The sequence below is a fragment of the Antennarius striatus genome, chromosome 18 (genome assembly GCF_040054535.1).
Source record: "Antennarius striatus isolate MH-2024 chromosome 18, ASM4005453v1, whole genome shotgun sequence".
NCBI lineage: Eukaryota > Metazoa > Chordata > Actinopteri > Lophiiformes > Antennariidae > Antennarius > Antennarius striatus.
The window spans coordinates 17,481,755-17,497,510 of NC_090793.1; the positions used below are offsets into that span (position 1 = coordinate 17,481,755).

Genomic DNA, 15,756 nt, shown 5'->3' on the forward strand with positions numbered 1-15,756 from the left:
AGCCTTGAATAACCTATTTTTTGTTTTATTCAAGAGTCACATCCGATTACCACTGAATGAAGTCCACAGAGCTGCCTTGAAATTTTAAGATTTATTAACAATTTCAATGGTGTCATTATTTAGACATGTGGTTGCAAATTCTTGGCTTGATCAAACACTCTTAACAACTTTCCATAGGCACAGTGATGGGGGGGGCCTTGACATAATATTTAGATCATAACATGTTGGCCTCTGAGTCTCTCCCACAATGAATGTAGCATTAAGAAAATTTATACAAAATTTTGGCTTGACTGACAGTTGATAAACAGGAAAGATACCTCTCTAACGCTCCTGTTTTTGATTTTCCTGTCCCCATGGATGCAAAGGAGTCATCATCATCAGAGGGATCGCTGCTAGTATGGACATCTTATCCAGTTTCAAGTCAGTAAAAGGTGGTCAAGGGAAAGATTTGGAAAAGATGTTTTCAGAAGAGTTAGATTTGTACATTTTTCATACTGAACTAATATATAGTTCCTTTTTTGTTTATTTCTATTTATTTTTGTTAGACATGTTATTACAACAGTCTTCATCACCTTCATCTCATTTGCAACATCAACAACATATCGAAAAAATATAGAGCTTGTGTCATCCCCATCCCCAGAATTCAAATTAAACACGTCTCTCAACACAATATTTTTTCAGCCAATCCATACATTGAATTTTGACAGTTATTGTGGCACTTTGTTGTTCCAATCGTCCATTCAGTCCCAATAGACGTATGTGTCTGCACAAGTCTCCATCAGTTCATCAATGTAGTCACAACATCTTACATCCCATTGTCTGCAACTCCAGATATTAGCTTTCGTCCCAGATGTAACCCAGAGAATAATCAGGTTTGCATTCTTCCTAGGAACAGCAAGGTTTGTTAACATTATAGATGGTCAAAACAAGAAGTTGACCTTGCCAGTGTTCTGGGGGGGTCTCCACAAGAATATAATGATCATATTAACCTCCCCAAGGATACAGAAAGTGTTTATCCAAGAATTAACCAGAATTTTCAGCAGACATTGGCATGCTCTTTAAAATCTCAAACTCAATATTGTTTTCAATAAACAGGGCAACCCCCCCCCCCCTTTATTCTTTCTGTTCACACAAACCATTTTATATCCCTCCAAGCAGAAATCCCGTTCTTTGTTTTCATTAATCCATGTTTCTGAAATTGCGATGATGTTGTCCATCCTTATTGCTCGTATTCAGCCAGCTCCTCGACACTCCTAATCACCATTATTTTCATCTGCTCTGGCAAAAGCCCCTTTGTTTTGATGAAGATCCTGCAGTTGTTCGTCCAAGTGTTGTCGATCAACCCATTCTTCTTCAGTTGACGAGCTTTTTTGGCTATATCAGCATTCTTTTTGGTGAGATTCTCATTGATATAAACATTTTTTCCTTTCAGTTTGGGGCCTTGTTTCAGAAGAGCAATCTTGTGCTTAAGGTTGGTGAATTTTATCAACACTGCAGGCGGTCTCCTACCCCCGGATGGCAGTGGATAACAGATCTCGATGTGCTCCGGGTCCACAGTTATCTCCAGATCTCTCAGTTGGGAAATCACCTGTTGCTCCACTGTGTTGGTATCAGCATTGTCTCCACTTCCCCTGACTCTGGGATATGTGCACGGCTTGGTTTTGATGCCGGTGATGATCACATCATTCATACGAGTTTTCTGTTCCAAATCATCCATTCTCTGTTGTCCCTGTTCCAAGGCAACAATGCGCCTTTCTTTCTCTTCTATGTCTTTCCGCAGCTGCTTCAATTCTTCCAAAACCTCCCAAAACAGCTTCAGCTCCTTCCTCAGCTCCTCCGTTACCTTCTTTAACTCCTTTTGCTCCTCCAGTATCTGAGTTATCTTAGCAAGAGAAGCCTTCATTTCATCAAACTTCTTTGCTTTTTCCGTATCTTTCCGCAGCTGTTTCACTTCTTCCAAGACCTTCCTTAACTCTTCTCTTAAATCTTCCAGCAACTCATTCTTTAACTCCTCCACTATATTAGCTAGAGAAGCCTTTATATTATCAAACTCCTCCAATTTTCCTTTTGTCATTTTTGAGAGAGTTAGAGCAGGAAAACAGGAGACAGAAGGAATGAGTCTGCTCTCGTAGAAAGCCAGAAGTCTGCCAAGCTGCTGTTTTTTTATTTTTATTAAAACCCCGTGTTTATAACTCCTCCTTGTTATTTTTTTTTTCAGGTTTTGTCATCAAAATAAAGTTACGGCCGGCCCAATCTCGACAAAAAATGTAGTTAAATTTGTATTTCTCTGACAGTATCAATTAAAATATATGTTCTTATCACTGTGAAGGCAAAATTGATGGCAGAGCTGTTTTGAAATACTACTGATTTACATAATGTATAGTTATTTATGATGAACCGGGCTATTGTCAGCCTATGAAGACAGCAGAGAAAAAAAGAAAAGGGGGGAAGAAAAGTACTACAGTACTTACGGCAATGTGTTTTTCCAAATTTGACATTGAATTTTTGTAAGCTTTAATGTGTTTAGGGAGACACAGATTAAAACGCAATCTATAACTGGGTTTTTTTTTTCCCCACATGCCATCCGACGTGACACACCTTCTCAGGACTGTACAGCAGAACAACCCCAGTCCTGTCAAGGCAGCTCCAGCAGACCGACTGTCCTCTCAGCAACTGACCCAGTGTGAGAATGGAGATCATTTCACCCAGACAATTATTAATTCAACACTTGGACCTTAAGGAAGTTCAAGTTCATCTGAATCAAGCAGACACAAGGTTCCAAGTGTAGAAATATAACAACTCTTTCATAAAAATCACAAAACATCATATGGGCAAGGCGAAAGGAGACTTATGAGCACTGTGGCCTACATGTAAGCCAAGTGATAGTGAGAGGGGAGGGGGACCACAGAATAATGATAATAAAAATAAAATACAAACCACCCACTAATGAAAAAAAATTGTATCAATTGTATCACAAGTAAGCATAGCAACTCTGTGCTTACTTATGATAGCTGACTTTTGACCACCCGAAGGGGATGAAAATGAGATAATGACCTTGAGAAAACTAGGTCAAGGTCAAATTTCAACTTTTGTACACAGACAGAAAGACAAGGGAGAAGGTCAGCATGAGTAAGACCATAGATCAAAGCTAGCGCTTTGATCATTAACAGTAGATCAGAGCACTAACTTTGATCTTTGACCTATGCAAGTAGGTCAGGATAAAATTTTGAATTCACGGGTGTCACGGGATGTTGCAGTCTGTCACTGCTGCCTTGTTTAAATTTAAAATATCTTTATTTTTAGATACAGTCAATAAATAATGTGAAAATGTAACGTGAAGATAAATGAACAGTTCTTAACCCAATTCTAGTAGTTTCTGCAATCTCCTTAGATGTTTTCTCTGTGGGCCAATGATTTGACCGTTCTCAAACAGGCTAACATTTTTTCCAAGACCACAGGATGTGTATTTGACTTTGTTGTTTAGGAAATGAGAAGTACAGTATCTCATTGCACCAGTGGGGTTAAATAACTATTTGCCAGCTGAAATGTAATCACCCATGCAGTAATTACCCAATAGGAGGCTCATACGTTTTTGCTTAGTTACATCCAGGTGGCGTCTTTTTTTTGGCCAGGCAGTGTACCATGTGTAATTCTGGATGTTAAAAGAAAACCATAAAAATCTGCAAGGGCACTGTGCCACTAAAACAGTCTAATTAGAGACGATGCAAATACAGTATTGTCACCAATACAATCGATGGAAATGCTTTAATGCTTTGACCCTTTAAAGGTTAAGGGGTCAAATATAGGCTGACTTTTGACGTCAGTCGTTCTGGCGACACCGGTGTAGTTTTTAGTCTCTCCGCTAGGGGCAGTGACGTCGTATGAGCGCTCCATCAGCCACGTTTTACTGAACAAGAAGAAGAAAAAGAAGACGAAGAAGAAGACTGTCAGAGGCTGGCCGACCGGTGACCGCTAAATAAATCTACTTCTTGTGGATAAATACTTGTCCTGGACATTTTGCAGCTTCATCCCCCAACAGAGAGGAACTAGACTGAAGTGAAGTCTCTTCCAGCATCGCGACACCAACAATTGCTGAACGGAACACGCTAGCCAGACGAAGGTTAGCTTGTTGCGCTGTGAACACTCGTGTGGTTCATTCATCCAGCGAACAATTTCCATTAGTGATTAAACGGGTTTCGTTTTTTTCAAGCTAGCAATCTGGACATCCGTTTCAACTATCAGGTGTCGTCGGTCGTTCGCCGGTGGGGAGTTTGTGGTGTGGTCCAGTCCTCATGTCAGCATCCAGGAACTTGATGTTCACACACCTCTCAACTGTTTCCACGTTGTTCCATCGCCATCTGCTTCGTTCCTCTCCCAAATCTTTCACCAGACCTCGTCGTTTCAGTAGCATGGCGCAGGCGGCCGTGGTGAGATGCCTCCCAGGTGAGCCCAAGCTCACGATCTCGTTTTACATGGACGGCAGCCACAAGAACATGCTGCGGGATCAGGACGAGGAGCTGGGAACAGCCCTGGTGCGCATTTCGAAGAATGTCACCAAGGGCCAAAGGAAGACGAAAAAGTCCAAAAAGTCCAAAGGACCGAACCTGGACGCAGCCGAGGAGCTCACCGTGGTGAGGCTGTACTACGATGGGGTCGAGGTGGACGACACGGCGAGGAACTCCGACGCGTGGCGGGATGGAGCCGTGCTGCTGGTGGGAGACGTCAGGTACTCCGTCCAACGGAACGCTCCGACTTTTACCACCATGGAGCTCCCTGCGTCCCTGCTGGCCGGATGTCCGATCTGCCCCAACCTGCAGGTGGAGTTCGGGAAGCTTCAAGACTGCGAGTTCACCTGGTTTAAAGAAACGGCTCCAAACACGAGGTGAGCGCACCGGACACGTTTCCACCATGTGCAGATTGTCAGGGATCAGGTGTGGAATCCTGCTTCCATCAGAGATGCCAAATATCACTCAATTATAATACAAATCTTTCTCAAAATGACAACTTAGGGTGTCAAAAAGTATGAATAAATAGTCATAAAATAACAGTTTATCTTTTTAAGAACCTATATTAGACATTGGACATTGGTTCTGATCCATCTTTGTTTTTGTTCCAGTGCTGGAGATGCTGGAGTATCAGAACAGGACAGTGTGTGGACGGAGGTAGGAAGCAAGAGAATTTATACCCCATCCAATCAGGACATTGGCTGCAGGCTGAAACTGAGCTGCAAACCTAAAGATGGGAGCCGCAGCGGTCCAGCCAAGGAGATGATCTCTGTGGGAACTGTTGAGGCCGCACCGGGCGTGTGCACGTTTGATTACCGACACACGTACACAGTCAGAGGAGTGGCGTGGCCGGCTTTGAGGGTGGTATCTTACAATATTCTGGCAGATGTCTATGCCCAGACAGAGCTGTCCAAGACAGTGCTGTACCCTTACTGTGCCCCCTATGCCCTGGAACTGGACTACAGGCAGAACCTAATCAAGAAGGAGCTGGCTGGATACAATGCTGACATCATCTGTCTGCAGGAGGTTGACAAAAGTCAGTTGAGGCTGTGATGTTAATGTTATCTCCAGAAATATGCCAAGAACAGTTCAAACAAAAATGAAAATGAGATTCTATCCAGATTGCCTCACATCTTTTTCTTACGTGTCTCTTCAAGTCTTTATTTGGAATAGATTAGATGATACCTACAACTTAGATTCCACCTTCTTTATGTTTTTATCTTCCATTCATGAGTATGATTTCTAACAACTTCCGTGCACTTACTCTTCAGGTGTGTTTCGTGATAGTCTGACTCCAGCTATGGATTCTTTTGGTCTGGATGGAGTTTTCAGGCTCAAAGAGAAGCAGCACGAGGGACTGGCCACTTTCTACCGCAGGTTAGGCCCTTCACCAGCATCTGAAATTAATTGCCCTGTGTTTTCTCTTGCATTTCTAAAGGAGGTTATCCTAGAAGTAATATGAAACAATCCTGTGATATCTGCATTAAAATGGATTCATAGATGTAACTTTTACACACATACACAAAAGCATCGATGTTCAGCTGTAAAGATTTCATTTATGGTATAATGTACATGTTACCTCATGTTGTCTCCTTAGATCAAAGTTTGAGCTACTGAGCTGTCACGACATCATGCTGAGTGAGGCATTGACCCATGACCCCATCCATTCAGGGTTACTGGAAAGAGTTTGTGCCAGTAGTGCTCTGGAGGACAGCATACTACGGAGGCACACCACCTTACAGGTACATCCACCTGCTACCTGAGGATAATCGCCATCAATAGTTAGATGCTTATCTGTGCTGCTCTGTTACTCTGCAGGTCAGTGTGCTGAAGGAACTAAATGAAACAGGCAGGCTGATCTGTGTAGCGAACACTCACCTGTACTGGCACCCACAAGGTAAAGCACCACCATAACATATTTATTCCTGTGGTTTAAGAATGTGATGCCATTCAATGTCTTTTGCTTGTGATGACAGGTGAACGAACTCTTGTTACAGTGTATTATAGTGTAGTTTTAATAGTAAGTGTACATAATATAGAATATAGTACTCTGTAGAGCCATACTCACTACTACGGCTTATTTTGTGGAGCTGGTTTTGGTAAAACATTTATTTGTCACTGATGTGATCAAAAGTATGCGTTCATGTACAACCTCAAAAACGTTTCATTTCAAGGAGGAAATGTTCGCTTGGTCCAGATGGGCGTGGCTCTGCGACACCTGAGTCACGTGATAAATGAGGTGGTCCCTGGGGCAGCTCTGGTCTTCTGTGGTGACTTCAACTCCAGCCCTAACTCAGGTAAGTCCTCCCCTCTGCCTGTGTTCAGTTTGTCCATCACTGACTTCATATTGCAAGTCTAAGAAACACAAGGTGCATCCTCCTCCTCCTCCTGTCAGGTGTGTTCCAGTTGGTCACTGAGGCCACGGTTTCCCAGCAGCATGCAGACTGGAGCAGCTCAGGGCCAGAGGCCTCCTGTGGTATTGAGCTGCTGTCGGCCCTTCCCCCGCTTCAAAGCACCCACAACCAGCTGGCCTACACCAACTATGTAAGGGGGTTTCAGGGCTGCCTGGACTACATCTTCATTCAGCCAGACAGCATGCAGGTATGAGCACTGACGCTGCTAGGTCTCACTGACACTACGGTTGACACTGATAATGTGATCACTTCTAGTAACCAGCAGCTGATGCTTGGCTTCTTTAGCGATGACCTTTTGTTGTTATTTGTAAGTCATTATCATCAAAATTTCAAGAAATAAAGGCTTGACATATTTTTTACTCTATGTGAAATGAATCCATATAATATATGGGTTTTACTTTCTGAAATCGGTGACAAAAATAGCTTGGACTTTTTGAGCTGTGTCTGTAACCTAAATCTAGTCAACAGTATAACAATGTGTGTGTTTGTGTGTGCACGCAGGTGGAGCAGCTGATTCCTCTGCCAAGCCACCAAGAGGTCACCGCCTATGAGGCTCTGCCTAGCGTAAGTCACCCATCTGACCACATTGCTCTGGTGTGTGACCTGCGCTGGAATCCCTGACCTCTGGAATCCACCTGGAAAAAAAGACAGTGGGAGCCCTGGTTCATCAATAGCCCCAGCAGACTGTGGACAAGCAGTGACAAGTGCTCCAAAATAGAGATTAAGAAAAGATTTGGGCAACATGCACAAACAGAGAAGTTACCTCAACCAAAAAATCATGACATAACAAAATGTGTTTGAGTTCACATTTTATTAATAGCACTGTTAATATTGAATATAAAGGTGTAATATTCAACATTAGGCCTAATTCTGGGGGGGAAATGCTCATGTTGCAAACAGCATATAGAGAAAATTCAGTAATATTTCATTAATGGATTTTTTTTTTTTTTTTGGCCAAAATGTGTTTGGTTCCACATTTTAAATAAAGCTGATTGTATGCATCTATACTCAAATCTAAAAAATTTTTGCTCATCTTTTCTGTTTTGCTTTAAACTAGTGAAAGAAGGTAGGAGATGTTTGGAATGAAATATATGGATGGATTTCAGTGTCAATTTTTACACTTTGTAAAAATGAAAAATAAAAATTTTAAGAGGTTTATTTTAGATCATTTATTATTTCTTCCTTTGGTGCTTTCTGTAATTATGATAACTTGTTTCTGTGTCGTGGGTTAAATTAGTTTGCATTGTATGGCGGTCTGTTGGTATGAAATCCCTTTAATTATTTAACTGATTTGTTAATTTCTGCCCAATCCTGAGCCAGTAATGGAAAATGAATGATGAAGTGAACAGAAATATGTTGCCTTACATGTAACTTAGCCTACGGGACAGGCTGGTAACTCAGACTAGAAATGTCAGACGAAATCAGTGATTCTCAAACAGCAGTGTGTGGCCCCGGGGAACATGCAGAATAAAATGTAACTACACATCCACTACAATAGGGGGCAGTGTCTACACGTAACGCCGTTAACTCATTAACAGAGCTTGCGCAGGGAGTCGTGCATTTCCTTCTCTGGTGTGGTATAGTGTTTTGTTTGGGGGGGTTTTGTTTTGCTTTTTTACCGTGCGCGTGTGGTCAGGGTGGGGGGGTGCATAATGTTTTCTTCTTTCTAGGGGGGAAGATTTGAGAAGCACTGGATTAAATTACGAATCCCACTTTACCGGGGGAGCTCTTATTTTGAAACTCCAGAACGGAAATTCCGTATACGACGCCTCTGACGTCGTCGGCCGGGAAGGAAATTAAACATTGAGTTAGGCTGTGGATAGCCTTACGTGTCATTCCCGAAGTTTCAATCGTACTCATGTGTACAGAGTAGTTTTAAAAAGCAAATCTCAGTAAGTTTTAATTTTTTTTCATTCGGATAAAGAAATTGAAATGTAAAACGATTAAATTAAATCACCAGTAGACTAGCTGGTATAGCTAAATGAGGAAAGTGAAATCGCTGTCTTCAGTTATTTCAGAATTAGCACAGTGGTGTCTGAGCTCTGTACTTGTTTTCATTACTTACATTGCATTCGGGTTTGTTTGTGGGTCTGTGTAATACTTGCATGTGTTCCTCAATGTTCGTATACTGTATCGACTTTTGTGAATTGCTGTTTGTTTGATAATTAACATTATACATACATTACACAGAGTACACTCAATAATATATGAAGAATGAATTAATTCTTTTGATCTGAGCTGCTACCACTACCTGATTACCTGATTCTTCCATCTCGCTTTGTTAGAACCCAGATTAGGCCCCTTCTCACACAGAGACTCAACCTGTCCAGCGACATACTAGTCAATCCATCCTTGATGTATACAGACCGTGTATGTGTGTCTGTGTGTGTGTCTGTGTGTGTCTGTGTAGAAGAATATTTATAAATGAAATATTAGTGTGTACCTTTTGTGTAAAAATAATTTCCCTGTCGTGGGGTAAAGTATTCTTTATCTTTGTCTTCTCCTTCTTCATCATCACCGTGTTCATTGTTATGATATTTACCCGCTGCTCATGGGTCTGGACTAACCGTACAGGAATAACCATCTCAAATGCAGACAAACTACATGTCGTTAACAATTACTGGTTACCTCTGCTTGACCATAACTAGAAAGACACAGACACCAAGAGTACATTCTAGTGCTAACCATCCAAATTAATACAACCCTATGCATTGATTACATCCCGCTTCTAAGCAGTGATGTATTGTAATTGTCAGTGATTGTGTGTTCCTCCGTCTGTTAGTCCACCAAATATCTCCGCAACAATTGCAGATGGAAAGATGAAACAAAAAATACATCCCTCAGGCGGCAAAGGGGAGGAAAATAAGATGATGACCTTGATCTTGAAAAAACTAGGTCAACCTCAAATTTAACTCAGGAGAAATGGATAAGACGGAAAGACAAGGGAGAAGGCCAGTGTAACACTTTAGATCAAAGCTACTGCTTTGATCTATGAAAGTAGGTCAGAGCACTAGCTTTGATCTTTGACCTATGCAAGTAGCTCAGGGTTCATTCATTCATTCATTTTCTGTCACTATCCGCCGCAGCGGGTCACGGGGAGCTGGAGCCTATCCCAGCTGGCATAGGACGTGAGGCAGGGGAAACTCCGGGCACGACGCCAGTGCGCCACGGTGCCACACACAAAGACAGAAAAACACGCACACACACTCCTACAGGCAATTTGGGACCGGCCAATCAACCTGAAGCACATGCTTTTGGAGGTGGGAGGAAGCCGGATAAAATTTTGAATTTAGGGGTGTTGCGGGATGTTGCAGTCTGTGACTGCATTGGTTCTTGTTCTTTATTGTTTTGTTTCACGCTCACTGAAGATGAGCCCATTAATTATTCTTTTCCGTTATTGTTTTAGACCCTGGACATAAAAATGGGAGGTGATATGCTGGGTTGTTGTTATTTTTTTAATCTCATTGGAAAGAACCTCTTTGCATATCTGTCTGTCTTCATGAGCTGCTACCAGTTAAGCAAATAATCAAACACTTTTCCCCAAGAGGCTGTCTGGAGGACGGGGTGTCTGGAACATGTCGTGGTGCTTCCACTGATTCCAACTGAAGAGTCAGAGTCACTGGATGTCCAGTGAGTCACTGCAACTCTCCTCTCTCCAGCAGGTCGCTTTCTCAGTGTTGATCGGCTGGAGTCACCCCGCTGGTGGTTTCCAACAGCAGAAGCATGAAAGCGTTGATCTTGGTGGGGGGGTATGGGACCCGATTGCGACCACTCACACTAAGCGTTCCTAAGCCATTGGTGGAATTCTGCAATAAGGCCATCCTGCTGCACCAGGTGGAGGCACTGGTTAAGGTACAGGAGCAGAAATAAGTGTCCTTCTAATAGTTTTTGTCCATGTTTAGAGCATTATTGTGCTTAAGGAGTGAAAAAGAAGTTCTTAAAGATATTACATAGAGACTAATTAGTCTCATTAAAACGATATCATAAATTAGTTTTGCTTGATCTTTCTTGTGATGCCATCATAAGGAGAGGGAGAATACCTTTAGACATGTAGAACACCAGCTCATGGTGGTTGGTTAACCGTTGTGTTCTGTCTGCAGGCTGGGGTGGACCATGTGATTCTGGCGGTGAGCTACATGTCAGAGCTGCTAGAGAGAGAAATGCGAGTCCAGGAGCAGAGAGTATGTACAGCTGTCACATGAATTCACACACTGATCACAAAAACTGACTGTGAGACAGTAAGATCTATATGAACCTCCTCATCATCTCCTCAACTCCTCATTATACTTCTCGTTGGTTGGAGTTATTATTGTGTGTCACATTCTCTGTCCTCCAAATTGGTTTCAGTTGCTGTCATGCAGATTTCCTTTCTACATTTGCAAAGAGCTAGACAAACAAAAAGAACTACTGACTCATGTGTCTGTTCTTTGCTCAGCTTGGGATCCGTATTTCTCTATCTCATGAAAGGGAGCCTCTGGGAACAGGTCAGTTCCTCCTGACAACACATAGAAACTGCCTCTGTACAACAACACAGTACATTCATAACTACTCCAAAAACACTTATGTGACTGATATTCCATAACAATGTAATTATACTTAAACAACATCTAAAATATTAAATTCAACTGCTACAGGAGTGAAGAACAACTGTAAGAATTTTTTGGCACTATTGAAACACAAATACTAAACAAAAGGCCCTCAGTCAAAGTCTTTGGGAAGTCACTTCAGTGTTTTAGTCCTAAATGAAGCAGTACTCCTCTAGACTCATAGTTTTCTAGTTTATTGTGCCATACCAAAGAGATATGATTGAAGAATTGATGTTTTAATACAACACATCTACATATAAGCGAGAATAATCATAAAGTAAAATGGATATGTGTTTGCGTACAGCGGGTCCACTGGCGTTGGCTCGAGAGCTGCTGAACATCGACGAGGAGCCATTTTTTGTCCTCAACTCGGACGTCATCTGTGATTTTCCCTTTAAAGACTTGCTGGAGTTCCACCGCAACCACGGAAAGGAAGGAACCATCGTGGTGAGCTATGCAAGGATGGCAGAAAACTAGTCTGCTTATCTCCTGGAAAATCATTGCATTCCATGTTTTATACACTTCACACAGTGTCCCAGCTTTTTGGGAAACGGGGTCATAATAATGCTGAATAATTATGAATTTATATCATGCGGCTGGAATTCTGTCCTTCAACTGTTAGCAATTTCTTGGGGCAGATATTCCCGGGGACAGTGGAGCTTGTAGTGGCATGGGTCAGACTATTTGTGTCTGTTAGTGAGAGGCAACAACCACATTACTGTCATAAAACAGCAGCATCCACGCAGTAAAAGACAGTATTGACGTTCACCTGAGGGGTGGAGTACAAACCAGTTTGAGCCTGTCGGCTCAGGTCCTTCCTGTTCAACTTGGTTCCTCAGGTTGCCGTTGCTAATTAGAGATAAAAACAATGCATAAATGAAATAACATCCTGATGTTACCATGATGTAATTTTTACAGCTTTACCTCTACTGAATGCATTTAATCCTCGGGGGTGTGGAGGATAAGCCAAGCTTTAATCCACTGAGGTATTCCACCACAGTTATGCGAAAGATGCACTGATGCACTTCCTGGTCATCAAAGTCTGACACACCCTTTTATGTTTCTCAGTCAACTCGACCAATAGTTAACATCAAATAGCGAAACATTTAGCAGCCTGTCTGTGTGTGAAGGTGACACGAGTGGAGGAGCCCTCTAAGTACGGCGTGGTGGTGTTTGAGCCCGATGAAGGGAAAATCCATCGCTTTGTGGAGAAACCACAGGTCTTCGTCTCCAACAAGATCAATGCTGGCATGTATGTGTTCAATACCAGCATGCTTAGCAGGATCCAGGTGACTCTCAAATTCACACACACACACACACACAAACACACACACATATAGACAGACAAAAATACACAAGAAGCAGCGTTCATATTTTTTTACACTTTTTTTTTCATGTTTTTTCTTGTTCGTGTGTGTGTGTGTGTGCGTGTGCTTGTGCGCAGCTGAGACCAACGTCCATAGAAAAGGAGATCTTTCCTGTAATGGCGAAGGATGGGCAGCTGCATGCCATGGAGTTGCAGGGTAGCTATTATAATCATGTTGTTATAACTGTTAGTATCTTCCGTTAAACTAGCTTGAATCCATTCATCTTCTTGTAGGCGAGACGATCGCAATCATCTCGTTTTAGTCACTGATGCTGTTTGTCTCTGCATCCCTCCATCGGACCGTCTGCAGGTTTCTGGATGGACATCGGTCAGCCCAAAGACTTCTTGACAGGGATGTGTATGTACCTTCAGTCGGTGCGACAACATGCTCCTGAGAAGCTCCGCACCGGCCCGGGTTTCATAGGAAACGTTCTAGTGGTGAGTTTGGCTTTCTGCTGCCACATGTGGAGAAGACAGGAATCCCCACCCAAAAGGGAATCTTTCTTCTTATCTCCCATCTCTCTGCAGGACCCAACAGCACAGGTTGGAGAGAACTGCACCATCGGTCCGAACGTTAGCATTGGTGCCGGTGTGATTGTGGAGGACGGGGTGAGGATAAAACGCTGCACGGTGCTGAAGGGAGCACGGGTTCGATCGCACTCCTGGCTTGAGAGCTGCATCGTGGGGTGGAGCTCCTCTGTGGGGCAGTGGGTGAGTAAAAGAGGGGCAGGTCATCAGTTTGAATGAGTGGAGGGAATCTTGAAGAAAAAGTTTGGCTTCATCACAACTATAGCAAGCTCAAGACTATCATATATCACAGATGTATCTGTATCCATCACTTGGCAACCAGATATTTGCATCCAGCTCTGCTCCATTCTCTTCATTTGAGTTCTTGTCACAGTTTCTCTCGAATGTGCCAGCTGAAACATCTCTTCTCGTCTGTTTTCTCAGGTGCGTATGGAGAATGTGACGGTGTTGGGGGAGGATGTGATCGTGAACGATGAGCTTTACCTGAATGGCGCTAACGTTCTTCCCCACAAATCCATTAATGAGTCTGTCCCAGAGCCACGAATCATCATGTAGCGCCGGATGGAGCAGGAACCACAGAGCCTTTCATACTGACCAATCAACACCCAAACTGTGCAGCGCACCCAGAGAGAAGAGAGAAGAAGAAATGAATATTGTTTTAATAGAGAAATGATGTTGGGTGGAATTGGTGTACAGGTCAGGTGATCAAATTGTGGAGGTACTAATGTGAGTGTGAGCAGAGTGAGATTTTAACCCTAAAGGCCTGAATCATGAAACGTTTGCCAGGAAAATCAACAATTTTGAAATGTGTGTTTATTGTATCTTCTGACAAATCCTGTGTCTGTATGTGACTTTTGTTACTGACCACTGAGTACGGTTAACAATGTAGAAACTGATGTCTGAACAGTATGCAATAACATTATGTAGTAAGTGACGGGCTGTATGAAGAGCAGTGAACATGTTCAGAATTTGGCTACGTTTGAATGAATGAATGAATGAAAGCACTTCTATAAATGAATGCTTTTGTTTAAAAAAAACAACTTGTTTTTTTTTTATTATTTGTGTTACACAAAATTAATTTTACTGTTATATTTATTCTGCACAGTTCTATAGTTCTGGAGTAGGAAAAAAAACAATATCTCCCTTTGGAAACAGAGCAGAAAGTGTATTTGCTTCTCGCTGACACACCATTCAAAAGTCTATAAGAACCATTCAAAACAAAAATATAATTTGTCCCAATTCAGTTTTTCTGATGTATTTGTGTGAAATAACAAACACCCTCAGACGTCATTGCCTCTTTGTTCCTCCTGATGTAGGACGGAGTAACAGCTGTGATGAGGGAAAAAAAAGATGGCAGTGTTTGTTGTGTGTGTGTGTGTATGTGTGTGTGTGTGTGTGTGTGTGTCAGTCAGATCACCAGTCAAACGTGCTCAAAATTGCTGGTGTGACCATTAATAGCTGCTTTACAGTTCTGCCAATCGGAACAGCTGGCACAAGAGATGAGGGGTCAGAGCATACCAGGAATGAAACAAAAATTACATCTCTAAGGTGCAATAAAAGTTGTAGATGACAGAGGAAGACATTTTTGTCTGAAAAATAAATTTGTACTAGATACCATTTGAGTTCAAACAAAGAAAATGCACAGATCTATGTAGTGAGCAGTTTTCAATCTTTGGCTGCATTTTTTTTGTTGATAACTTTTGTGTTCAATTCAGGTGTTTAAACTCCTTAGGAACAAAGTGTAGGGATTCAATTAATTTTAGTGTCGTACCCTTTTTTATTCCAGCAGGGGCTGACCTTGAGTTGTAAATCTATAATTTATGTGTTAATCACATCAGTAACACGCTTCTCACACTCTCGCAATTTGGTTCTTCAATAGCATGAGAGCATATGAGTTCTGCAAAAAGATTTTAGCATTGTTCAAAATGTACGACCTGAGGAGACCTGATCAAACCTGGACGTGAGAAACTGCACAAAATTTGCAGGTGAGAGTTGAACTGTAGATGTTGGTCTGGGTGGCTGGGTTCCCTGTACACTTCTACACAATGGGTCTCATCCCTGTCAGTTTGCATCACACAGTCCACTCTAACTATACTGATGTCCCCCCTTCGCCCCCTTGGTGAAGCAGATATTGTGTGCTGCATTGAGATGCTCCTATATTTTGATTTTAACCCATGTGACTTCTGTGTGACACGCTTCTCACATACAGATATTAAATTTAGTAGACATATCAAATCTCATGAACCCATCATCTAAATACAAAACAAAGTCTGTCAATTTGACTGCTCTCAATTTTTTTGATTTGTATGTTCAGGTTAGGTAAGGTTACAAACTGCTCCTCGGAATTTTTTAAAAGT

The 15,756-nt window shown here is 42.1% G+C and overlaps 2 protein-coding genes across 6 annotated transcripts; both read left to right on the plus strand.

Annotated features, from left to right (window-relative positions):
• Window positions 1-3,927: 3,927 nt before the first annotated feature.
• On the plus strand, window positions 3,928-8,038 carry pde12 (phosphodiesterase 12). Of its 2 annotated transcripts, none has more exons than XM_068340904.1 (9): window positions 3,928-4,120; window positions 4,211-4,882; window positions 5,117-5,541; window positions 5,777-5,882; window positions 6,103-6,247; window positions 6,324-6,402; window positions 6,680-6,802; window positions 6,901-7,106; window positions 7,421-8,038. In XM_068340904.1, the coding sequence occupies exons 2-9, from the start codon at window positions 4,293-4,295 to the stop codon at window positions 7,538-7,540; spliced, it is 1,794 nt and encodes a 597-aa protein (XP_068197005.1). In that variant the 5' UTR covers window positions 3,928-4,120; window positions 4,211-4,292; the 3' UTR covers window positions 7,541-8,038. The 2 variants fall into 2 exon arrangements, with proteins under 2 accessions (XP_068197005.1, XP_068197006.1); XM_068340905.1 differs by having other exon boundaries at window positions 4,215-4,882.
• A 657-nt stretch (window positions 8,039-8,695) lies between these two features.
• Window positions 8,696-14,584, plus strand: gmppb (GDP-mannose pyrophosphorylase B). 4 transcript variants are annotated; one of them, XM_068340709.1, is made up of 11 exons: window positions 8,698-8,811; window positions 10,006-10,179; window positions 10,579-10,771; window positions 11,020-11,100; window positions 11,355-11,403; window positions 11,810-11,952; window positions 12,636-12,794; window positions 12,950-13,028; window positions 13,182-13,309; window positions 13,400-13,582; window positions 13,823-14,584. In XM_068340709.1, the coding sequence occupies exons 3-11, from the start codon at window positions 10,643-10,645 to the stop codon at window positions 13,952-13,954; spliced, it is 1,083 nt and encodes a 360-aa protein (XP_068196810.1). In that variant the 5' UTR covers window positions 8,698-8,811; window positions 10,006-10,179; window positions 10,579-10,642; the 3' UTR covers window positions 13,955-14,584. The 4 variants fall into 4 exon arrangements, with proteins under 4 accessions (XP_068196808.1, XP_068196810.1, XP_068196809.1 ...); XM_068340708.1 differs by having other exon boundaries at window positions 10,582-10,771; XM_068340707.1 differs by lacking the exon at window positions 10,006-10,179 and having other exon boundaries at window positions 8,696-8,811; window positions 13,823-14,583.
• Window positions 14,585-15,756: the final 1,172 nt, after the last annotated feature.